The sequence below is a fragment of the Hevea brasiliensis genome, chromosome 2 (genome assembly GCF_030052815.1).
Source record: "Hevea brasiliensis isolate MT/VB/25A 57/8 chromosome 2, ASM3005281v1, whole genome shotgun sequence".
Classification (NCBI taxonomy): Eukaryota; Viridiplantae; Streptophyta; class Magnoliopsida; order Malpighiales; family Euphorbiaceae; genus Hevea; species Hevea brasiliensis.
Genome location: NC_079494.1, coordinates 1,546,021 through 1,571,401, shown reverse-complemented (window position 1 = coordinate 1,571,401; position 25,381 = coordinate 1,546,021). Strand labels below are relative to the sequence as shown.

The following is a 25,381-nucleotide window of genomic DNA, read 5'->3' as shown; positions in this document are numbered from 1 at the left end:
TTTTATGGATAAGAATTCATTGGTTGGTTTTACGGAAAATTATGAAGAACACATGAATGATGAACCAAGTGGTGATATGGGCAAAGCGAGAAAGCTTTGATAGAATCCACGTAGATACGCGCTTAGAGTGCGCATTACGCCATTATTTAACGTTCTTCTCAAACTAATCACCTTTTTTTTTTAATTTTTTAATATAACTAAGAAGACCGGTGAAGAAGAAAAAATGGGCGCCTTCCTAACACAGAAATTTCCTCTTCTTTTCCATGCAACGATACTCTAATTTTCTCTGTCCTTTAGTACTTGAAACTGGTCGATTCACGTCAACTTTGCCTCTCTAGTGAAGACCGCTGCTCACTGTTCTTCGTAAATTGTCTTTGAAAGGTGAACGTGATTTTTCCTTTTTGTTCTTGGAGGATTATGCGTGGTTTTTTTTGATGGGAGATACGGAGAGTTGCAGTAGCAGAGCAGTGGATTTTCTGCCAAATCAGAGTCGAAACCAGAGGCAAAAGATTGAGGTTTATAATGAAGTCCTTTGTCGACTCAAGGACTCCAATGACGAAGATGCAAGGCTTCCTGGCTTTGAAGACGAGCTCTGGGCTCATTTTAATAGACTTCCTACTAGGTAATCCAAACCCTAGGCTTGCTGTGATTTGATTATTTTTGTTTTGCTTTTTAGAGTGAGGAAAAAGGATTAACATGAGTTATTTCTAGAGAATGGAATGAATGGAGAATAAATTTGAAAGGAGATGCCTGGAATTATGAGGATTCCGTTTCTTTTCTGTTTTCCTTTACTATGGTTTCTTACTTAACAAAATGGTTAGTATCGGTATTGCATATTCTGCTCCTTGATTCTTTGATTTTCTCGACGGAATAAGATGGAAAGTGTTTCTTGACTTGTTAACAATGACGTCAAGTGTTGTCTCCTCTCAATAAGTATTCGTCTATTTGGATTTTTTTTTTGCTTACCCTTTGTCCAATGAACAAAGTGGATCGGTCTTATCCTTTGTGTAATCGTCATTTTATTCGTTTTCTTTTAGTTAATTGTGAAAACTTGATTGGCCAGACAGTTATTCATGTTGGTTGTAATGAGATTATTTAAGTTTATTCGATGGTTGTGTACAGTGATCTAATCGTTTATTTCTAGGTATGCACTGGATGTGAATGCAGAGAGGGCACTGGATGTTCTCATGCATAAGAGATTACTTCAGCAGGCATATGATCCTGCTACTAGGCCTGCGATTGAGGTCCGCCTTGTGCAGGTATGAACAGCAGATTCAGACATTGATTCCTCAGAGAATTTTGGTATCTTTACTTTTGATTCTTTCCTTTTGGCTTGTGCAATGCTCTTTTAGATTCTACTCAGTTGTATATTATTTTATACTCAATTATTGTTGGGGTAGTTGTGACTTATTCCATGAGTCTTGTGATAAAATATTGTGAACAACTTTGCCCACTTTATAATTAACGATAATTATAATAATATGGAGGCTTATTAATCCATTTTTGTATGTATATACTCGTTTGTTGTTATGAGGGATGAAGCTTCCAATTTATTCACAATTTTTGACGATGAAGCCATTGATTTTGAGTTGTTTCTGGAAATGCAATCTATGATCTCCTTTCCCATTGTAACTTGATACTTGGGTGATTGGAATAAATATAACATGGTTGTCTTCCATATCTTTAGTCTTCCCAAACTGTACAAAAGGAGTGAATTAACTTGCCAAGAACATAGGTGCTTACACAATCATTAGAAGAATGGAAATCCATACCAGAACATTAGATCGTGGTAGCAAAAACGCTAGCAATTAATGGCCAAGTTTATTAACGATTTGCAAGGCAAAGCCATCCCAACTTCCATAAAGTTTTCTTGCTTGACAAAAGTAGTCTCTTTGTAGTTTTTGTGCATCTTTAAACTTCTTATCATGTTATGAGAGTTATAGAAATTGAGTGAAAACACTTATAACCACTGATTCATTGATCCCAAACTTAGTGACTTTTCCTGGGATTCTTTTCAGGAAGTTGATTTCCTATTTTCTTATTCATTTTCGGGTTCATATGGATGCCACGCTAGGATTTGCTATTTCATGTTAGCATTTGTTTACCTTTTCCCTACTTCCTTTGATGTTAGTTAATAGTATTTTAACTTTATATTGCTATTGCTACTGCTATTTTCACATTCCAATTTAGGATTGAAGTTCTTTGATTTGCCAAATGCATCTTAGCATTTCTCTCTTATGCAGGTTCGTTCTATCTGTGATGGAAATTATGGTAACTCTGTTCATTCACACTCTCTAGGAAAAGTGGAACTTCAGTATTGTGATCATATGAGCAAGCAGAGGCATGCCTATAAAATATTCTTTTGGATTTTATTTTCTTAATAAAATTATCAATTGTTGAATAATTTACCAAATTTCACCCTTTTTTTCTCTTATTCTTAGCATTCTTCCACCGCCAGCCTTTAGTTCATCGCCTGAGGTTGAACTTGTATGTGGAGCTCGAGAGAAGGATAGCGCCATGATTGCCGGTACACTTTACTCTCGGTAATAGTTCTGAAAGGTTCTTTCCCAATCATGAACACGAAATGGTCCCCAGTTTAATATTTCTTTGTCCACTTCACTATTTCAAATCTTCTTGCTATTCAATATCCTTAAAGCTGCACCTACATTAGGCTTTCCATTCACATTGACATTTTATAACCATTCAAAATTGTAAATCTATAGAGCCAAGCAAAAAGTTTTATATCCCCTTCAAGGAAAGTAAAGGAGGTGGGAAACTGGGAATGTAAACCGTTAATTGAAGTCTAGCTAAAATCTGAGTAAAAATATCAAACGTCTTCCTGGTTCATAGGTTTTCTCCTGCTGGAAAAAAAGGGGATTTAAGGCTTCGCCATAATATTCTCTTATATTGATCAATATGTGTTAACTGATAGAACATAAAAGTTGCCAGAATTCTGCATAGTTATAAGCTGTTAGCATATTCTGTCTCTTGATTTTCTGTGATGTGGAGTTGTGAACTAAAGCAATTATTTGTTTTGATATTACACAAATATGCCAATATAAAATCTTTTGTCAATTTATTGTTGATCACGTTTTCTGATATGACGTTTTATTTATTGTTATAAAGGTCAACTGATTTGTGTTTATTGCTAATTCTATAGGATATTAGATTGTGTTGTTCGTTTTCTTTTCAGTTTCTTACCTCTATTAAAGCTTTACTTTATTTGAATGGTTAAGTATTCTTAGAAGCTTCATGTTCATTGTGCATATACTCTTAGGTTTAGCAGTATTGTTCTGAATTTCTGGAAGTCGCTAATATTCTTTGTAAAATAACTCCACAATGTTTCTTTGATTTTGTAGGATAATGCATGAAATTACAGTTTCAACTAATGATAAACCAAAGCTTCTAAGTCAGGTAGCTGATCTCTACCTTTCATAGTTATTTTAGCAAGTTTCTTAGTCATTGTTGATGGAATCTTTTTTGTATTCATCTTGATGAGCACATTGGTGATATTTAGTGATCATTTTCACATCTTGATGAGCATGTTTTGCATATAGGCACAGGAACAGTCTTTGATCTTTTTGAAGCATCTCGGCTCAAATTTGAATTTTTGGACAAGAACTAGGTAGTAAGAGTGTAAGATTAAACATTATGGTTTTGAAGTATATACTCTACATTTTTCTTTTTTATGTTCACAATGTGATGGTTTAGTGGGGTAATCCTGCAGGACCTACATTAAAAAACTTTTGACGGAATTGTTCAATTGTTAAAGAGGGTTTTCTATAAACCAATGTTGCATCTCACCTGAAATTAATCTTGGATAGTTTTGCCACTTATGAGAAAAGTTTTGATATTTTGCTGCATTTTAATGAAATTCGAAATCCACTCAGGCTTCCAGGCACAGGAGACAGCTACTCGCAAAATGGACTCCTTGATCCTTCTGGAAAAGAAAAACCAGTTGCACCATTGTCATTGCAGTCAAGTTTTTCCATCTATCCCTCAACTTTTTTTATTTTCTTTGACCTCATCCGAGAGCATATTTCTTGAACTCCATTTTCTTTTTTTTTAATTTTTATTTTTATTATTCATTCATCTTAAATATCTATATTGCAAATTGCTACTTTAATGGTGAGTTTTCTCAAGTGACAAGTTGTTGCATATCCTGGTTTGTTTACAAGTCATCTTATAATTTGATATCATCCAGCTCAAAAGTCAAGGGGACTTTCTACATGTCTCTTCGTTTATATGTGATCTTCTGTTCTTCTCTGAATAACCTGCACTTGTTTCACATTACCTTGCAACTTTAATACCCAAACCCTCCACAAGTTATCTTGTTGCATATTATCTAGCACATCCTGGTCATTTGATATGATGTGAAAATTTATTTAATTGCACAATGTGTGTGAAGGTTGGTGTTTGTAATTGAACTAATGTATCGTTTTCCCTTTCTATTTTGGTTTTTCAGTTGACTTCCTTGCTATCTGAGATTGGTCTGAACATTACAGAAGCACATGCTTTTTCCACAATGGATGGCTACTCTTTGGATGTATTTGTTGTTGATAACTGGGCACATAAGGTATTGGCCCCTGTCCCAGCCCCCTGCTCCTTTTTTTGGCACCACTGGTTCTTAGGGGTATTGACATGGTTCACTAAATTCATAAGTATATTACTATACTGTTTAGCAGTAAAGCTTTTCTGAAAGCATGACAGAAAACCAGTTCTTGGTTTACAGTCATCAATCAGTCCTAGTGCAGAGATGCATATTATTTGCTTTAAATACTTAATCTGTTTAATTTCCTAATTGCAAAGATAATTCCAAAACTCTAAAAGAAAATTCTACTCAGCATCTATCATCTATAATAAAACTTCTTGACTTACATTCAAATCTATGATGCACAGGAGACTGAGAAGCTTAAAAACGTGCTGCTAAGGGAAATTCAAAAATTCGAGGTAGTCACTCTACATGCTATTTTTTGGTCGCTGTTGATAATAGGAATTATATTTTATAGAGAAAAATAATGCTCTTTTTCCTTGTTCTTCTAAAAATATTTTTGCATAAGCTTAAACTATCCTCGTTGGTGTAATGTTTGTATCATTCAATCCTTTTAGATAATAAAATATCCAAGATAAATAATTCCTGTTGTTAAATGCTCCCTTTTATTTTCTTTCAAATGTTATGTGGAATTTTAAGCTTTGATGCTGCTCATTTCAACATTTTTCACCATCATAAATGTGAGAGTAATTTAATAACTACACTAGAAAAAGAAAAGAAATAATTGAAGTATTAACATTGGGGAACTCACCATAAGCTGTTGCAACCTTGTAGTACAACTCACTTCCAATTCCCTCTTTGATTTTAGGACAGCCACGTAATGAAATGATTCCAATTGCTATAAAATTGCTCAGGCATAGCCTGTTTCACTGTTCTGTTTATAGTTCCGTGTTAATATATGGTAAAGGAGCTATGCTAATTGAGTAATTATTGTGAATTTGATGCCAGATTTATAAATCTTTTAGTGGTGCGTCTGTTTATACTTGATAATTTGAAGTGCAATGCAGGAGCATACTCAACTCAACTCAACTAAGCCTTTATCCCAAAAATTTGGGGTCGGCTATATGGATTCGCTTTTTCCACTCTGAACGATTTTGGGTTAAATCCTCAGAAATGTTTAATGCTTCTAAGTCATGTTGTACTACTCTCCTCCAAGTTAATTTAGGTCTACCCCTTTTTTTCTTTCTATCCTCTAACCTAATGTGCTCTACTTGTCTAACTGGAGCCTCCGTATGTCTACGCTTCACATGACCAAACCACCTCAATCTCCCTTCTCTCAACTTATCTTCAATTGGCACCACTCCTACCTTTTCTCTAATACTCTCATTACGGACTTTATCTAGTCTAGTATGGCCACTCATCCACCTTAACATTCTCATCTCTGCAACTCTTATCTTAGATGCATACGACTCTTTCAGTGCCCAACACTCACTACCATATAACATAGCCGGTCGTATGGCTGTACGGTAAAATTTTCCTTTTAATTTATTGGGAATCTTACGATCACATAAAACTCCCGTGGCACGTCTCCACTTCAACCATCCGGCTTTAATCCTATGACTAACATCCTCCTCACATCCCCCATCTACTTGAAGGACTGAGCCTAGATATTTAAAGTGATTACTTTGGGACAGTACCACTCCATTCAAACTAACTCCTTCCCTATCACTATCACCAGTTTCGCCTTCACTGAACTTGCAATGCATGTATTCTGTCTTCGTTCTACTTAACTTAAAACCCTTTGACTCTAGAGTACTTCTCCAAAGTTCTAGCTTCCTATTGACTCCTTCTCGTGTCTCATCTATCAGAACAATATCATCCACAAACATCATGCACCAAGGAATACTCTCTTGTATATGTTTCGTCAGTTCATCTAAAACTAATGTAAAAGGTAAGGGCTTATGGCTGATCCTTGGTGTAATCCAATTGAGATCGGAAAATCACTTGTGTCCCCTCCCACTGTGCGCACAATAGTAGTTGCTCCTTCATACATATCTTTCAATACTTGTATGTACCTAATAGATACCCTCTTTTGTTCTAACACATTCCATAAGACCTCTCTTGGAACACTATCATAAGCCTTCTCCAAATCAATAAAAACTATGTGTAGATCTTTCTTCACATCTCTATATTTCTCCATCAAGCTTCTAATGAGAAAGATCGCTTCCATAGTTGAACGACCGGGCATGAAACCAAATTGATTGAGAGAGATAGAAGTATCATGACGTAGTCGATGCTCCACAACTCTCTCCCACAACTTCATAGTATGGCTCATGAGTTTAATTCCCCTATAGTTTGAGCAACTCTGTATGTCTCCCTTATTTTTAAAAATAGGTACTAAAATACTCTTCCTCCATTCATCAGGCAATGCAGGAGCATACTCAGTTGAAATCTAATGTCATCTATCCTATTGTGGGGCAAGAGCAAAAAGGGATGATCAATCTTATCTGTAATCATGCCAACATGCCTGCTGACCAAATGGATGTTTGGGAAATTGATGCAAGCCTGTTGAAATATGAAAAAAAAATTGCATCAGGATCCTGTGGAGATCTGTGAGTTCTCATAATCTTTCATTGTCAGCCTCTATTTTAATCAATGTTTGTTGATATATGATTTGACTGAAACAGGTATAAAGGTACATTCTGCAGTCAAGATGTGGCTATCAAAGTTCTTAGGACTGAATGTCTAAATGATAAATTGCGTAAGGAATTTGCTCAAGAAGTCTTTATCATGAGGTTGGTTGCATATATAATTTTATTCTTTGTTGTTTATGCTTTCATCACAGCGATTGCCATTATCTGCTTCTTTTCATAATCATGCTTACACATCTGGAGTGTGCTTATATAGATGCTCTCTCTCTCTCTCTCTCTCTCCCTCAAAATGTTTAGTCAATTCCCTTGGGTATCTTTAATAAAATACATGCTGTGATCTGCATCCTACTGTTAGAACCTTAATCTTCTGCTCCTTTTTGAGACTTATTTGAATTTTTCAGGAGAATTCGACACAAGAATGTTGTACAATTTATTGGTGCATGTACCAGACCTCCAAGCCCGTGTATTGTGACAGGTAATTTTACTGCATGACATTAGTTAATTGTATAATTTTTGCACTGGACACATCAATAGCAATTTTATTCAAGTTTTTTTTTTCTTCTCTTTCTTTGTGTTTTTCTCAGAATTTATGTGCGGTGGAAACATGTTTGACTTTCTTCATAAACAAAAGCAAAGTTTTAATCTCCAGTCCTTACTCAGAGTAGCAATTGATGTCTCCAAGGGAATGAACTACTTGCACCAAAATAATATAATACATAGAGATCTGAAAGCTGTCAATCTTTTGATGGATGAAAACGGAGTAAGAAATTCACCTCTACAGTATTTACTTTGCTGTCTAGCTCGTTTTTCTTGTTCTTATTCTTGCTCTCCCAAGTTCTGAATCTGCATGTCCCCAATTTCTGGTGGGTGTACCTTTCATCTCAACTGACTGTAGACCTTGCCATGGAAAGAAATGATAACATTCAAATTTATTCATAAAAGATATATTTACCTTTTATGATGTCCCAAATCTAATCAACTGCACATTAAATTCTTTTTTTCAAATTTAAAATTTTTGTAGCTCAGATTGAAATATGCTTAAAGGAATAGAGATAACATTGAGAAGTAACTTTTTTAAATCTTCCAACCTTTAATATTATACTGGGGTAAGCGCCTAATGTGGTATGTGTATTGCCATGGAGGAAAGGCTTATCTGATGATGGTTCTGATGTGCATAGCTGCATATTCTGATTTTAATTGATGTTTGATGTTTGGTAATATGTTTTATATGAGCCTATTGGACCTTAACTTAATATTAAAAAAAAAAAAAAGAAAGATCTTGAAATGTAACAGTTGTTTTCTTTTTCACCATACAAGAAAGAAAATTCTTACGAAGCCTTTCTGCCACATCTCATCACATCAGCACAGCAGGTTAACACCAGTACTCAATTTCGTAACACCTAAAATATATAGATTATATATTTCAAGTAGATGTGTTTTTGCATAATTGTTCCAAAAGTACTACTACCTGAAAGACTTGATCATTCTTGTTTTGAACGTCATTAAAGTTAAGGGGACAAAACTTTATCATGGTAGCTTATCTTCCAAATGTGCATAATAAACCGAACAATACTGTCGTTTATCTTTTGTGATGCTGTATTATATTATTACTGTTCTACCCCATAATATTGTATAATTTATGGAAAAATATCTTTCTGTATCTCGTCCCCCAAAGCCTTCTTACCATATAATCATATAGATTAGTTGAACTTTGAGTAGCTGATTAATGTATTTGTTCCATATTGTCTTTTGTTGGCAATAGTTTATTGAAGGTTATATATAGCTTTACCATGCTATAGCCCTGAATTTGATCTTAAAATTCCAAGAGTTATGGCTAACAGGTGGTTAAGGTTGCTGATTTTGGCATTGCTAGAGTACAAGATCAGTCTAGTGTGATGACAGCAGAAACCGGAACATATCGCTGGATGGCTCCAGAGGTTGGTGTTCTACGTGTGCTCATAAATGAATGTTGACCATAATGCAAGATTATTGCTAATATCAAGTTGTCATACGGGTAGCTATAAAGGTGCTAGTGAGTATGATGCAGATTGGAGAACCAACTGCCCTCAGTAAATGGTTTGTGTGACTAAAAGCTACTAGAACTCTCAAAGCGAAATTAAAGAGGAATGAGCCTATAATTCTGAGCTTCTGCCAAGTACCAAATTATTTGAGGGCAACTAAACTATATTTGTGTTAATTTTGAATGATTGCATGAGCACATAAAGGATTAGAGACTCCTGAATTTGGGCATGGTGCAAACTTGAAGCAAATAACAATAGATGGTGAAATCCACTGGCTCGCACAAATTACAGTGTTTAGGTTGAGGTAGTGAGTCTTTGATTTTGGATTTAACAACGAATGGACTGAACAATAATCGGGACTTAAGCTGGATGCAGCAATATCCTCATTGCTTTGTGATTTAGTTAAGAATTAGATTTAGTGCTAATTTTACTAGTCATGGAAGTTTCTTGGAAGCATGAATGCATGATTCCTCTGATACTTTATTGGAGTAATGCCCTCAATGGATTTCTTTATGCATACTGGACTGGATGCTTCCAAACCATGAACTTATAGTAATTCAAATTTTTATAATTTTATAGTAGCAAGCTCTATAACTTAGATTTTATTATGAACAAAATGGCTTGATGATGATTGATTAATGTTTTGTGCCTTTGGTTGTTTCATCCCGGCTGTCTAATGCATGTTTGTTTGGTGTTTGATGCGTAAAAAGGTTATTGAGCATAATCCTTATGATCATAAAGTTGATGTTTTCAGCTTCAGCATTGTGTTGTGGGAGCTGCTCACAGGAAAGGTAATTTTGTGGGACGCTTTGTTTTTAAGTAAATAATGAGTCATTCTTTTCCATTTATTTTTGGTTCTAACTCACGATTTCTCAGATTTTATACCAATCATTAATATTTTTGTAATTGAAATGCCAGCTTCCATATGAGCACTTAACCCCATTACAAGCGGCAGTTGGTGTGGTCCAGCAGGTATTTTCTTCTCAATATTTTTGGCCTCTGTTTTGGATGGGATTTTCTTTTCTTTTCTTTTCAATTTTGTTGAGAAAAGCTTTCATTTTGGCATTGCTTGTGAACTGCTCCTTGAATGAGACAGCTACTTGTTAATTCATGTAAACTTTATGGATTCGTGTTACTATGTTAGGAAGTGTCAATAGTAATCCGAAAAGCCCATGAGTTGGCCCAATGTGCTCGCAGAACCAAACTTGTCTTCTAGATGTTTTGCTGCCAATAATGTCTTACTTTAATTCTGAAACCCGTCTAGGTTTGGATCAAGATTTTCATTTTATCAATGATAAAATATAAGGTTAGGTCCTATTTTTTCAGATTTAAACATTGGAAAAATTTTAAAATACAACTATTATATATACAATGATTTTATGTTATCATTGAATCTCAGACAAACTCTGCCTAAATAGTTTGCGCTTAGCCGGTCCCAAATCTGAATAAGGGAAGGTTGCTGTAGGTGATAATCAGCGTAAAAATTTCGTCACATCTTATGATATGGATTCAAATGATATAAACGTTGGGGCGTCCTCTACTTATGACGCGCTACATTAGAGCCCGGGTGTAGTGAAGAATATGCAAGGGTGTAGGGCGTTTACCGAAAGCGACGCACCATGCCAGCGCCTGAGTGTGGTGTTAAATGAACAAGGGTTTCCACATCATGGACGGGTGCGGATAAGAAGTTAGTCCATAGGACAGATAGTGGAACAAATAGTGGAATAGAACACAAGATAGGCATAGAGAACAATAGAAGATATTATAAAAGGAGATCAATTAGGAAGGAACATGATAGGAGGAGAATCAAGATTGGTACTTTGAATGTTGGATTACTTACAGGAAAATTAATGGAGCTTGTGGATACCTTGGAAAGGAGAAGGGTGAATATTGCTTGCATTCAAGAGACTAAATGGGTAGGACAGAAAAGGAAGGAAGTGGGTAATTCAGGGTACAAACTGTGGTTTACCGGAAATGAGAGAAATAAGAACGGTGTGGACATAATCATAGACAGGACATTGAAAGATGCTATAATAGCTATGAAAAGAGTAGGAGATAGAATTATACTAGTAAAGCTAGTACTAGAAGGAGAAACAATAAATGTAGTTAGTGCTTATGCCCGACAAATAGGACTAGATAGTGAGAGTAAACAAAGGTTTTGGGAAGAAATAGATGATCTAATGCAAAACATATCGAATGAAGAGAATGTTTTCATCGGTGGAGATTTGAATGGACATGTAGGAAGTGATAGGCAATGTTATGAGAATGTTAATGGAGGTTTTGGATTTGGCAACCGAAATGAGGAGGGAAAAAACATTCTGGATTTTGCTATGGCATATGACTTAATACTAGCAAATATGTACTTTATAAAAAGAGAGTCACATTTAGTGACTTTCAAAAGTGGGCAACATAGAAGTCAAATTGACTTCTTCTTAATTAGGAAGACAAATAGAACTCTATGTAAGGATTGTGAGGTCATTTCAGGAGAGGTTTTAACAAGTTAACATCGGTTAGTGGTCTTGGATGTCAAGTTTAGGAACAATTCAAGTAAGATTAGAAGAAATAGTGTAGCTCGAATAAAATGGTGGGAGTTCAAAGGAGTAAAGCAAGTGAAGTTCAAAAATGAACTTCTCGAGTCTGAAGCATAGAAGCTGGATATGGAGGCCAATGGTATGTGGATATAGATGGCATCAAAGATTAGAGAAGTAGCTAGAAAAGTACTTAGAGAGTCTAGAGCACATGAACCACCCTCAAAAGAGAGATGGTGGTGGAATGAGGAAGTACAAAAGGTAATGAAGAGAAAGAGAGAATGGTATAAGAAATTACTTAAGTGTGATAATAATGAAGCATATGAACAGTATAAGATAGCAAAGAAATAAGCAAAAAAGACAGTTAGTCAAGTAAGAGTGCATGCTTTTGAAAAGTTATATGAGAAACTTGGAACTAAAGAAGGGGAGAAAGATATTTATAGATTAGCAAGGAGTAGTGACAAGAAATATCAAGATCTCAATCAAGTTAGGTGCATTAAGGATAAAGAAGAAAAAGTGTTAGTGAAAGATGATAACATTAAAGAAAGATGGAGAAATTATTTTGATGATCTCTTTAAAAATAGTCAAAATGGTAATAGTGTGAATATATACTACAGAGCAATAGAAAAGGATATGAATTATACTAGAATGATTAGATCTTTAGAAATAAAGGAAGCACTTAAGAGAATAAAAGTGGGTAAAGCCTGTGAACCCGATGGAATACCAATTGAAGTGTAGAAGTGTTTGGGATATATGAGAATGACATGGTTAACTAAATTGTTTAATAAGATTCTAAATTCAAAGAAAATGCCTTATGAATGTAGGAGGAGTATTTTAGTACCTATTTTTAAAAATAAGGGAGACATACTGAGTTGCTCAAACTATAGGAAAATTAAACTCATGACCCATACTATGAAGTTGTGGGAGAGAGTTGTGAAACATCGATTACGTCATGATACTTCAATCTCTCCTAATCAATTTGACTTCATGCTTGGTCGTTCAACTATGGAAGCGATTTTTCTCATTAGAAGCTTGATGGAGAAATATAGAGATGTGAGAAAAGATTTACACATGATTTTTATCGATTTGGAGAAGGCTTATGATAGTGTTCTAAGAGATGTCTCATAGAGAGTGTTAGAATAAAATGGGGTATTTATTAGATACATACAAGTGTTAAAAGACTTGTATGAATGAGCAATTACTATTGTGCACACAGTGGGAGGAGACACAAGAGATTTTCCTATCTCAGTTGGATTACACCAAGGTTCAGCTGTAAGCCCTTACCTTTTTACATTAGTTTTAGATGAATTAACGAAACATATACAAGAGAGTATCCCTTGGTGCATGATGTTTGCGGATGATATAGTTTTGATAGATGAGACACAAGAAGGAATCAATAAAAAACTAGAGTTTTGGAGAAGTACTTTAGAGTCAAAGGGCTTTAAGTTAAGTAGAACGAAGACAGAATACATGCATTGCAAGTTCAGTGAAGACCAAACTGGTGATAAGGAAGGGGTTAGTTTGGATGGAGTGATACTGTCCCAAAGTAATCACTTTAAATATGTCGGCTCAATCCTTCAAGTAAATGAGGGATGTGAGGAGGATGTTAGTCATAGGATTAAAGCCAGATAGTTGAAGTGGAGACGTGCCACGAGAGTTTTATGTGATCGCAAGATTTTCAATAAGTTGAAAGGGAAATTTTACCGTACAGCCATACGACTGGCCATGTTATATGGTAGTGAGTATTGGGTACTGAAGGAGTTGTATGTGTCTAAAATAAGAGTTGTGGAGATGAGAATGTTAAGGTGGATGAGTGGCCATACTAGACTAGATAAAGTCCGTAATGAGAGTATTAGAGAAAGGTAGGAGTGGTGCTAATTGAGGATAAGTTAAGAGAAGGGAGATTGAGGTGGTTTGGTCATATGAAGCGTAGACATACGAAGACTCCAGTTAGACAAGTAGAGTACATTAGGGTAGAGGATAGAAAAAAAAGAAGGGGCAGACCTAAACTGACTTGGAGAAGAGTAGTACAACATGACCTAGAAACATTATACATTTCTGAGGATTTAACCCAAAATCGTTTAGAGTGAGAGTGGAGAAAGAGAATCCATATAGCCGACCCTAAATTTTTGGGATAAAAGTTTGGTTGGGTTGAGTAGATTGAATCTCAAACAATGGTTAATGATCAAAATGTATCGTAATACATATATCCGTGCTACATGATGGACATAATTAAAGTTATCAAGTAATGCAAGATGTGAAGGATTGAAGAGTTGCTAATGTGTTGTAATACATATATCCGTGCTACACGATGGACAAAATTCAAGCTGTCAAGTAATGCAAGATATGAAGGGGATATGAAGGATTGAAGAGTTTCTGTTTAGCATTGATGAGGTTAGTTATTTTAGCTAACCAGTTTTTTGTTTTAATAAACTAATGAAAAATTCTTACTTAGACTCGGTATATCATGAATCCAAGTTACAAACATTGGACTCAAGGGGTCTATCATGAATGTAAGACACAAACATTGAGCTCAAGACATAAACATATGGAATCCATATATTTAATAAGTGAATTTCACCATCAATCTTATATCTTGGTTCTATGTTGGACTGAGTTTAGGTAAAAAAAATCATTTCAGTAATTAGCTTTTATGTTTTAGCTAGATAGTTTTAATGAGCTGAGCAGTTACAAAAGCCATCATTAGTTAGCTTCCTGCTAGTTGGTAATTATTATTTTACCGTTTCTTCTTTTCTTTTTCGTAAGATAAATCAATTATAGCTTGATTCGTTAATGAGATTCACACACAACTTTTCCTTCGTTTTCTCTGTGTTAAAAGCTTAAAGCAACAAATGAACTTACTGATAAAAATGCTCTTATTGGCATCGATCACAGGGTTTGAGGCCCTCGATCCCAAAACATACTCATCCCAAATTGGTGGAGCTGCTTGAGAGATGCTGGCAGAAAGATCCATCTTTGAGACCTGAATTCTCTGAAATTTTAGAACTGCTACAACAGTTAGCCAAGAAGGTATAAAGAAGTGAAAAAAAAAACGTCTATTTGCATCTACTCTGCGAATTTTGAAAGCTTCATGATCTCGTAACAGGTTGCAGAGGAAACAGAAGATAGGCAGGAAGAGAAATCGTCTGAAAGAGCCGTAAAAACAATTAGGCGAAACAGACATTGAAGTAATAGGCGAGAATATTGTATAAAATATTGAAAAGCTTTCCATGGATTAAATATGCACCCGTAAAATCATCAGAACCAACATGAGCCTAATTTGAAGTTGAAGTAGAATTGTTAATGCCACTGTTGTTGACCAAATATACAGCTTAATCAGAATTTTGCATTGATCCAGTTGTAGTTTGAGTCTAGTTCTGTTCATTTATATTTGTCTGTGACTCAAATTTGAAATCCTGCTCAATGTCACTGTGTTAAGCTTTTTTTTTTTCGAAAAGGTGAATTGAATTTTATATAAAAGCTGCAGAAGTACAAAGCCCATAGTCAACACAGATGGAACCTGCCTAAAAACCAAACCCAGCCCAAAAAAATAAAAACCTCTAAGCTGGAAGTGGATGTTTACCCAAAATTAGGAATGACAGCAGGTCGGGTTTTTATGGGTATTCGATTTGATCAAATTCAAATAGAATAGGTTTATGTATTATATAATTGAATTTGGAATGAGTTCGAATTTGAAAAATAATACTAATGACAGATTCAGGTTGAGTTTGGGTTTTGCATGTTGAGTATCTATTACCCGAATTCATTTATATAAATATTTAATTAAATATGAAATATATATTTTTTATAATAATATTTATAAATTTTTATATATTTTATCTTATATAAAATGAAATTTAAATATTTTATGAAATTATTAAATTTTAAAAATATAAATTATTAATCAAAATAATTTTTTATGCAAAATATTTATTAAAATATATAAAATTAAACCAATTTGAGTTTTTTTCGGGTAATAATAATCGGATTTGTGACGGGTTTAGGTAGTTGAGAATAAATTTTAATCAAGTTTAGGACGAATTTGAATTTTGATAATATTAATCGAGTTCGGGATTTGAGTAGGATAATTTTTACTGGTACTCTATCCATCATTCCTACCCAAAACCATAGACCCTGCTAGCAGGAAGAACAATAGACGTGGGGAAAACTTAAAATGAACTTATTTAAACAATAGACATGGATAAAAAATTCAGGTGTAAAATTAAGTTTTCCTCCAATTCAATGATGTTTTACTAGGATATATCAAATGGGAAAGCATCCCAAAATCAGCTGATAAGTGCATGCGTTGTCTTTAAGCGACTCCCAACCTACACCAGCACCTTGCTTTATTTCCCTCGTCATCGAGGTGATGCAAAAGCATCGACAATCAAATCTAGACAATGAACCATTGAAATATGCGAGGTAGTTTAAAAATAATCTCATATTGTAAAATGATATTCGCTAAGTATTATTTATTCTTCCTCTGTTTATTCATGTGAGAAAGATAAGAGTTCAACTCAAGAACATGATAAATCATAAGAACATGATAAATCATACCTAAAATTATCTAATAATTTTCTCATTAATTCTTACAAAAAGCTTGATTTATTATGGACTTAAAAAATAAATATGTAAATTGGTGAATTTCACTATATATGTCTTGATTTCATAATAGATCGAATTTAGATAAAAAAAATCCTGTTTATAAATTAAGTAATACAAGCCTAAGATAAAAATTTCTCCATACATGCTGGTTTACTTTGAAACTTCATGTAGAGAATCTAATCCACCAGGCAAAATATTTGGGACTATTAAGCCAATCTTTAATTAAAGTGAAAAGACTTCATGGAAAATTGACAAGCGAAACGAATGTTCTGTCACCACTTACAAATTTCAAAATAGCCACAAGGAAGAGAATTTATGCACAAAGAATAACACTGGCAAAGCACCAAATTATACACAAGAATATTAGAACATGTTATCACTAATAAGTTTCTAATGTCCTCGAGCATATATTCAGCTGCACAGTAACTCGCAGTATCAAATTTGCTGTAGCCTTGCATTCACTACAAGTTCTTGGACATTTCACTAGTCTCAAGAAAAAGCAATAAAGTCCCCCAGAAGAAGAGTTGAACCTTTCATCAAGTTCTTGCAATGGAGTCTTTGAGAATGTCCCTGAAAGCTTATCAGTCTCAGGTAAAGCAACAAAATCACCCAGAAGGAGAAAATCAAGCTCTCTTGAACGACCACAACCATCATCACATGGCGCAGTCCTCTGACTCTGATGCTCAGAAAGAAGAAATAGTTGTCAAGATTGACGCCGATAATGCTTCTGGCAAAGAAACTGCTGCTTCTAAATCTAGCAGTGAAAGTTCAAGCAGTAATTTTGCAGGTTCATCAAAGAAACTTAAAGTATCATTTGGAGATGTACTAACCGAAGCTGTTCGGCAAAGAAACAAGGACTTGCTAGACCAGGAAGGTCGTTGTCTGTCTTTAAGTGCTTCTTTTGGGAGCAAGTCATGGAGGTCAGCCGTGAACAAGACAAAATCTAGATTGATAGACCCACCGGAGGAAAGATATCAAACAACTGAGACAGCAGGCTATGGTGGAGATTCTGAGGAAGATCGGGACAACCATCATGAAGAAAATGACTCCGAAGACATCCCAGAAGAATACAAGAAAATGAACTTCAGTGCATTGACAATTTTGCAACGGCTGATTCTTGTTTTAGTCACAGCAACCTTAGTTTGTAGCCTTTCTATTCCAGTAATAAGGAGGCAAACATTGTGGGATCTTCCACTATGGAAATGGGAGATAATGGTTTTGGCATTAATCTGTGGCCATTTAGTCTCCGGTTGGGGAATCAAGGTGGCCGTGATCATCTTTGAACGTAATTTCGTTTTGCGAAAACGGGTATTGTATTTTGTTTATGGATTGAGGAAGTCTGTTCAGAATTTCCTCTGGTTAGGTATAGTCTTGCTTGTTTGGCACTGGATTTTCGATAAAAAGGTTGAGGAGACTAGGAATAAGATCTTGCAGTATGTGACCAAGATCTTGATATGTTTATTGGTAGGAACATTTATATGGCTCTTGAAAACTCTAATTGTCAAGGTTCTTGCTTCATCCTTCCATGTTAACACGTTCTTTGAAAGAATCCAGGAGGCTCTATTCAATCAATATGTAATAGAGACACTCTGTGGTCCACCATTGTTTGAAAGTCAGAGCATAGAAGAAGATGATGATGATGATAAAGGGGCTAGTCCTAGTGACCTCAATGCACCTCTTCTTGCCAAAAGTGGGGGTGGAAAACTAAAAAAGTGCCCTACTGTTGGGAAGAGGCCCAGATACTCAAGGCAAACTTCTAGGAAGAAGGATGAGGAAATTCCAATTGACCGCCTGCATAAGCTAAATCATAAGAATATATCAGCTTGGAATATGAGGAGGATGATCAATATTGTTCGCCATGGTACCCTGTCTACTTTGGATGAGCAGATACTTAATTCAAACATTGAAGACGAGTCTTTATTTCATATCAGAAGTGAAAACCAAGCGAAAGAGGCAGCCAAAAAGATATTCCTCAAGGTGGCAAAGACAGGATCCCAGTAAGTTCCTGATATTTCCTGGTTGTCAATTGATAACATTTTCATTCAAGCTGATTAAGTTCTTAATGATGTGTGTGTAGATTGAAGTTGTTTCTCACATGTTTGCATTCCCATTATTTGCATGTCTATATCACTATAGATACATTTTCCTTGATGATTTGATGCGATTTATGGCTAAAGAAGAAGCATTGAGGGCAATGCATCTCTTTGGAGCAACAAGTGAAAGTGAAGGAATAAGCAAGTTATCTCTTAACAGTTGGCTGGTAATTATTTGTTTATTGGCTGCTTCTTCTCCTTTTTTAGTCCTTGTGCATTGTTAAGAGGTATTGAATAAGAGAAAGAAACTAAATCCACATTACTGTTTTAGGTTAATGCATTTAGAGAGCGACGGGCACTCGCATTATCTCTCAACGATACAAAAACTTCTGTGGATGACCTTCACAATATGTTGAACATCCTTGTAGCTATCATCGTTACAATAATCTGGCTCTTGATACTTGGAGTTAATATCACTCACTTCCTTGTCTTCATAAGCTCCCAGCTTCTGCTTGTGGCTTTCATCTTCGGGGATAGCTGCAAGACAACATTTGAAGCAATCATATTCTTATTTGTAATGCACCCATTCGATGTGGGTGATCGTTGTGAAGTGGATGGAGTTCAGGTAAAAGTGTATTCTTTGTGCCATTAAAGGTTCCTCTGTTGCTCATCTTTATTGATTTGTGTTTGTTTGAGCCTCAGATGGTGGTTGAAGAGATGAATATATTAACTACAGTTTTCCTGAGGTATGATAAGCAAAAGATCACGTACCCCAATTTTGTTCTAGCTACCAAACCAATCGGCAACTTCTATCGCAGTCCAGATATGGATGAGATAATCGATTTCTGCATTCACATCTCCACTCCAATGGAGAAGATTGCTATAATGAAAGAAAGAATTAAAGAGTACGTATCAAAAAGCCTCATCTTCTTTCTTTTTTGATACATTTGATTTATTCATTTACAGTTGTTGCTGAAATTGCAGGTATATTGAAGGCGACAAAGACCACTGGCATCCCAGTCCCAAGATAATCTTGAAGGATGTAGAGGACATGAACAAAATCAACATGTCATTGTGGGTTACACATAAATTGAACTTTCAGCAGATGGGGGAGAGATTGAATGGAAGAACACTTCTGATAGAACAAATGATCAAGGTGTTCAAAGACCTTAACATTGAGAATCGCCTGCTCCCTCTGGATGTGAATGTACGAAATTTCCAGCCTTTGGTTTCAGATAGGCTTCCCTCAAATTGGACCAACTAACTATGCAGGGTTAAAGCGAAGAAGATCAAGGGAAGGGGACAATGTGAGAGGTTCAAATTTGACTAAAATGGATTTGATATATGTAATTTGGCAAAGAATTAGTACTTTGGTTAAACAACTCGAATGCCTTTCTTAGTAATTTGGTAAAGAATTATTACTGTGATTAAATAAGTTAGATGCCTTAAACGATATTTGTATTAACTCAATCAGGGAAGAAGGTAGTCCAGATGAAGAAACGTGGTTGAAAACTTGGAAATTGGTCTTGCATTTTTAAGATGGATCTTTCTTTTAATCATTTTGAAATTGGTCTTTCTCTTTATGGATCGCTTCTTTGAGCTGAGCATTTCCAATCTTCATCGTTGACTGCTCCGCCTTGTCTACTTGACTGCATGTTTTAAACTTCGGCCAATTGGTTCAATGACGGTGTCTCTGCCCTCAATTGACCTGCACGAACGGATTTTTCTTTTTTTTTTTTTTTTTTTCTTACAATGAATAAATTTTAGGAAATTTACGATTTCATCTTCAAATTTTACTCTATATTACACTTTAATTTTTAATTTTAAAAAATTAATTATAAAAAATTACTATTTAATTTTTTATATTTTAATAAAGTTAAAAACTTATTCCTTATATTTTAAAAAATATAATATTTAATTTATATATTTTACTTTTATTAAACTATTTAATACTCTGTAATATTTTGTATTAATGATACCAGTCAAATTATTAGTGAGTTCTTCTATTTTAGTGAAATTAATTAATTGATACTTATATTTTAAAAATTACTATTTAATTATCTATTTTAATAAAATTAATTAGTTATCTTTATATTTTAAAAAATATATTTCTATATGAAAAATAAAACTTTCACTGTATGGAGAATAAATTAAAATTTATATTTTTTTAAATTGTTTAAATATAATTTCATTCAATTTTTTAGTATTATTTTTGTGGTTTCTTATTAAAAATCATTTTCCTTAGGTCTTAATTACTTGGAGATATCAAATAATACTATTTAAAAAAAAAACAAAATACTAACAAGGTTTAGACAAGTGGTAAATATTTTGTATTCCTTAAATAAAGTCGAGTGTGTTGATAATTATGAATAGAGAAAAATCTCTGTTAGGAGCGCTTTACCTCGTAATAGACATCTCTAATGCGAGCATAATTAAGTCTAATCCAATGAACTAGAAGATACATGTGGTTTATTATAAAAAAAATACACAAAAATGATAACTATAAAATTGAATGAAAATGCGTAGAATAATTAAAAAAAATTAAATTCAAATTTATTAAAATTTTATTTTTCATATAGGAATATGTTTTCGAAAATATAAAGATAATTAATTAATTTTATTAAAACGAAGAATTAAATAATAATTTTTAAAATATAAAAATTAATTAATTAATTTTATTAAAATAAAAAGATTAAATAATAATTTATCTTAAATAAAATTTATTGACTAATGAAAAATTAAAAACCTTCAAAAATCTCTATTTTTTAATCTACTAAATTATTGGATCTACAAAATTTTCTCTTTACAATTAAAAACCTTTTATTCCTCTCAAATACTAAAATATTATGAATATTTAAAAATAATTAAAAATTTTATTTTAAAAAATTTTACTTTATAAAATCTTATTTTCCTTTACATTCTTTTTAATAAAATGTTAAAATTCAAAGATGCTAAAATTTCTTAAAATTTCTTTTTTTTTTTTTTTTCCCTCTGCTATCCATTTTCTTCTCAATTAATCCAAACAGAGGGTGAAGAAACACAACATAGAAAAAAAAAAGGAAAAAAATCTTACATAAACTTAGAAAATGTTTGATTACACTATTTACTTTTAACTTTTAAAAAATATATTTTTTATAATAAAATAGGATAATATTAATATTTTTAAAAATTATTAAAATAATATAATATTATATTTAATAAAATAATAATTTTAAAATAAAGTTTTATCAAGTTATGAACCAGAACACCCATTTGTATCCCCTAAAGAATGAAACGCTTGAGAGTGTCCTGGAAAGTATAGCAGGATGCGTAGCAACTTCTTCATGAGAAGCAAGAGGTGCAGGATATTACGTGTTTTCCACTCCATCCTGAGCTAATTTCTTGGCAGCAGGCTACATTTTCTGGTCACAGGAAAATCAAGAAGAGAAAAGAGAGAACAATAATGATGATTTCAGATATAAGAAAGTAAGGCTCTATGAGACTGTGCAAACCCATAATTAAAGAAGAAGCCTGACGCGTGGGAGGTAAAAGCAAGTTCATTGCGTACTTAAAAACAAGTTCGCCATTCATTCACTTGGCTTTGCTCTGGGACAATTGCCTCGCTACAATTCACATCATCTCCTTGTTTTTTTTGGGATCAATTCTCTTCATGGATATTTGACTTGTAATCATGGAAGATAATGATGGTATTTTCTCGAAAAACTTCGCAATGTTTGCTTTTATCCAAGTTTATGAGCTCAGTAAGGGCTTTTTGCAGTACTTTTTCTTCCAAATCCTCCCCCCATTTTCATACATGTTCAAATTCAGATTCCTTCGTGTCAGCTCTTATTGTTTCAATAAGGTCTTGTACTTCGTTCTCTTATTGCCAGTTACTTCATTGCATGGCAATCAAATCTTTAAGTTACGATCATGGTTTTATTGGTGATCAAATAGTGTCTACTTATGTTAGTTTGGGATGCATAGAAGATGCGAAGAATTTGTTCGATGAATTGCCTGACAAGGACTTGGTCTCTTGGAATTCTCTGATTTCTGGGTTTTCACGTGTAGGAGATTTTGGTAATTGCTTGAAAGCATTTTCCAGGATGAGATTTGAAACAGACATGAAACCCAATGATGTTACACTTATACCTTTAATTTCAGCTTGTACTGATACTGCAGTTCTTGATGTGGGCAAGTATGTTCACGGGTTTGCAATGAAATTAGGTATTCTTTTGGAGGTGAAAGTTGTTAACGCTCTTATTAATTTGTACGGAAAGTCTGGGTATACGGATGCAGCTTGTCTATTATTCGACGAAATGCCATTGCAGAATTCTGTATCATGGAATTCGGTCATTGCAGTTCTTGTTCAAATGGGATTGGCTGAGGAAGGAATGAGATATTTTATTATGATGAGAAAGGCGGCAATTGTGGCTGATCAGGCCACTCTAGTGACCTTGCTTCAAGCCTGTGAAAATCTAGGTGTAAGGAAACTGGTAGCGGCTATTCATGGTTACATCTTCAGCTGTGGTCTTAATATGAACTTAGCTATAGCAACTTCATTGCTAAAGTTATATGCCAACTTGGGTATATTAAGTGCTTCTCAGAAGGTCTTTGGAGAGATGACTAAGCCTGATGCAGTGGCATGGAGTGCCATGCTTGCAGGCTATGCAGCACATGGTTGTGGGAAAGAAGCAATAGAACTTTTTGAACTCATGGTTAGAGAAGGCGTGGTGCTTGATCATGTTACATTCACTCACTTGTTAAGTGCTTGTAGTCATTCAGGGCTAGTGAAGGAGGGAAAATATTACTTCAAGATTATGTCTAAAGTTTATGGAGTTGAGCCAAGGTTGGATCACTATTCATGCATGGTTGATCTTCTAGGTCGCTCTGGACTTTTAGATGATGCTTATAAGCTTGTCAAAAGCATGCCAAAAGAGTCAAATTCTGCTGTGTGGGGAGCTCTTATTGGCGCTTGTAGGGTCTATGGTAATGTTGAACTTGGGAAAGAAGTTGCAGAGCAATTGATTGCTTTAGACCCATCAGACTCTAGAAACTACATCATGTTATCAAATATATATGCTGCAGCTGGTCAATGGAAAAATGCTTCAAAGGTGAGGGCATTGATGAAGGAAAAAAATCTCATCAGAAATCCTGGATGTAGTTATATAGAACATGGAAATAGAATTCGACGCTTTGTAACGGGTGATCAATCTCACCCTGAGACAAAGCAAATATATAAAAAGTTGGAAGAGCTTATTGGGAAGATTAGAAATGCTGGACATGTATCAAAAACAGAATTTGTTCTGCATGATGTTGGTGAGGATGTGAAAGAGGATCTGATCAATAAGCATAGTGAGAAGTTAGCCATTGCATTTGGACTTTTGGTGACTAATGCTAACATGCCATTAATTATAACAAAGAACCTCAGAATATGTGGTGACTGTCACAGCTGTGCAAAGTTTGTATCACTGATAGAGAGGCGTACAATAATAATTCGGGATAGGAAGCGGTTTCACCATTTTGCCAATGGATCATGTTCATGTGGGGATTACTGGTAATACTCTGCTTCAACTGTGATATTAACTTATGTATGTACACAAATTACACCCTTATGATATTTAGATACAAACTTCACAATGATTGCTGCACATTCACCAATATAAGCAATTCTTCGTATCAAAATATTTGAGCATGAATAACTCACATTTATATGCTTATATGAATTATCTACTTGTTTGGCTTTGGCTGTTCAGCATATATGCTCATGTTAGAGCTAAATGGTTTGTTAGTCTACTGGTCAGTGTTGGTCAGCAAAGTAGCTGAAACAGGTGGTCCTAGAAACAGCTATCTATTATAGAGATAGAACAGAAGCTGTAGATAGAGTGGTTATTGTAGTGATCTGAAGTGCACTACTTTTTTTTTTTTTTTGGAACCAAGATCTGGTTAATTCAACATAATGGTAGAGCTTTAGTAAAAAGGGAAATGATTGGACTAACAAGTGGTTGGCATAAGGCTTAGTTATGAATTATGATCAAGGAATGATAACTCAGATTTATTTATTTTTTTTCAACAGAACAAATTACACAGATTGTGCTAAAGAGCCTTCAAGCAAATAAAATTCTTAAAATCTGAGAGTTGCATGATTTCCTATTACTACACTGCCATAATGTTTCCCTTCATTCTCCTCTTGGCTCTCTGATGCTAGCATGTTCAACACCAAAATGGTTCTCTGTCCTCAGATGCCTTGTTTCAACCCAAACTTTGAAACCCCACAATCTGTAGCAAACAGATAAGAAAATGCAAACTTACCTTCCCCTGCCATGATTGGCATGGCTGCAGCCATTTTGATTCGGGTTTGATAACCTGGTCTGTAGATGTGTTCCAAAACCCCGTCCACCATTTTGCTTAGCTTGTGAAACTTGAAATTAATCTCCAAGTGAGCAAAGCAATCATCCTCCTCCGCATCATAGCCATGCACCCTTGATTCTTCTCAGGTTATTGTAACCACAGGTGCAACTATTTCAAACAACCCTTCCATTTTGGGCCTTTGGCTTTCTCCTTATTCGTCTCTGCTTGCCGCTGAATCACCAACCCAATCTCTAGTGACCACCATGTTGGGCCCTCACTAGTTGGTACCATAACATGTTCTTCATTCACTCGTATCAGAATGTTATCTATTGATTCTTTGCGCTTTGCTACTTTTTGTGCGCCAATGTAGAGTTGATGAGATCCAAACAGGACACCAATGGACTGAAACCAAGTGAAATCTCATCTCTTACTGCTTTTCTTACCACTAAAATGAGTGGTTATATGAACTTGAGGATCGGATACCAGGCAGAAGTCCTTGTCCTTCTTGCCATGGACGTAAAAAAAACATAAAATATCACCACCAATGAACCGTGAGTCTTGGCATACAGCTCCCGGCTTGTCACAAGCTGTTTGCAGGAGCGAAGCTTCCTGTTAATATCCGCAAAATATGACCATAATATCTAAAAGAAACCATAGTTATTTGATGATGCTATTTAGCTTTAACATGAAACCTATTGAACAAACGGTAATACCCGAAAAAAAA

At 34.6% G+C, this 25,381-nt stretch overlaps 3 protein-coding genes across 4 annotated transcripts; all 3 read left to right on the top strand.

Annotated features, from left to right (window-relative positions):
- Nucleotides 1–27: 27 nt before the first annotated feature.
- On the top strand, nt 28–16,882 carry LOC110661027 (serine/threonine-protein kinase STY46). 2 transcript variants are annotated; one of them, XM_058131592.1, is made up of 16 exons: nt 35–622; nt 1,145–1,259; nt 2,244–2,341; nt 2,442–2,543; nt 3,360–3,414; nt 4,466–4,576; nt 4,900–4,950; nt 6,926–7,104; nt 7,180–7,287; nt 7,545–7,618; nt 7,728–7,903; nt 8,985–9,080; nt 9,875–9,955; nt 10,083–10,136; nt 14,588–14,722; nt 14,799–15,049. In XM_058131592.1, exons 1-16 carry the CDS (start codon nt 435–437, stop codon nt 14,877–14,879), a joined length of 1,704 nt encoding a protein of 567 aa, XP_057987575.1. In that variant the 5' UTR covers nt 35–434; the 3' UTR covers nt 14,880–15,049. The 2 variants fall into 2 exon arrangements, with proteins under 2 accessions (XP_057987577.1, XP_057987575.1); XM_058131594.1 differs by lacking the exons at nt 14,588–14,722; nt 14,799–15,049 and adding an exon at nt 16,748–16,882 and having other exon boundaries at nt 28–622.
- LOC110661026 (mechanosensitive ion channel protein 5) lies at nt 16,847–19,765 on the top strand. Its single transcript, XM_021819518.2, has 5 exons — nt 16,847–18,294; nt 18,434–18,557; nt 18,662–18,955; nt 19,033–19,235; nt 19,315–19,765. Exons 1-5 carry the CDS (start codon nt 16,847–16,849, stop codon nt 19,592–19,594), a joined length of 2,349 nt encoding a protein of 782 aa, XP_021675210.2. The 3' UTR covers nt 19,595–19,765.
- A 1,821-nt stretch (nt 19,766–21,586) lies between these two features.
- LOC110661025 (pentatricopeptide repeat-containing protein At5g40410, mitochondrial) lies at nt 21,587–23,991 on the top strand. Its single transcript, XM_021819516.2, has one exon. It carries the CDS (start codon nt 22,011–22,013, stop codon nt 23,865–23,867), a length of 1,857 nt encoding a protein of 618 aa, XP_021675208.2. The 5' UTR covers nt 21,587–22,010; the 3' UTR covers nt 23,868–23,991.
- The last annotated feature ends 1,390 nt before the right edge of the window (nt 23,992–25,381 follow it).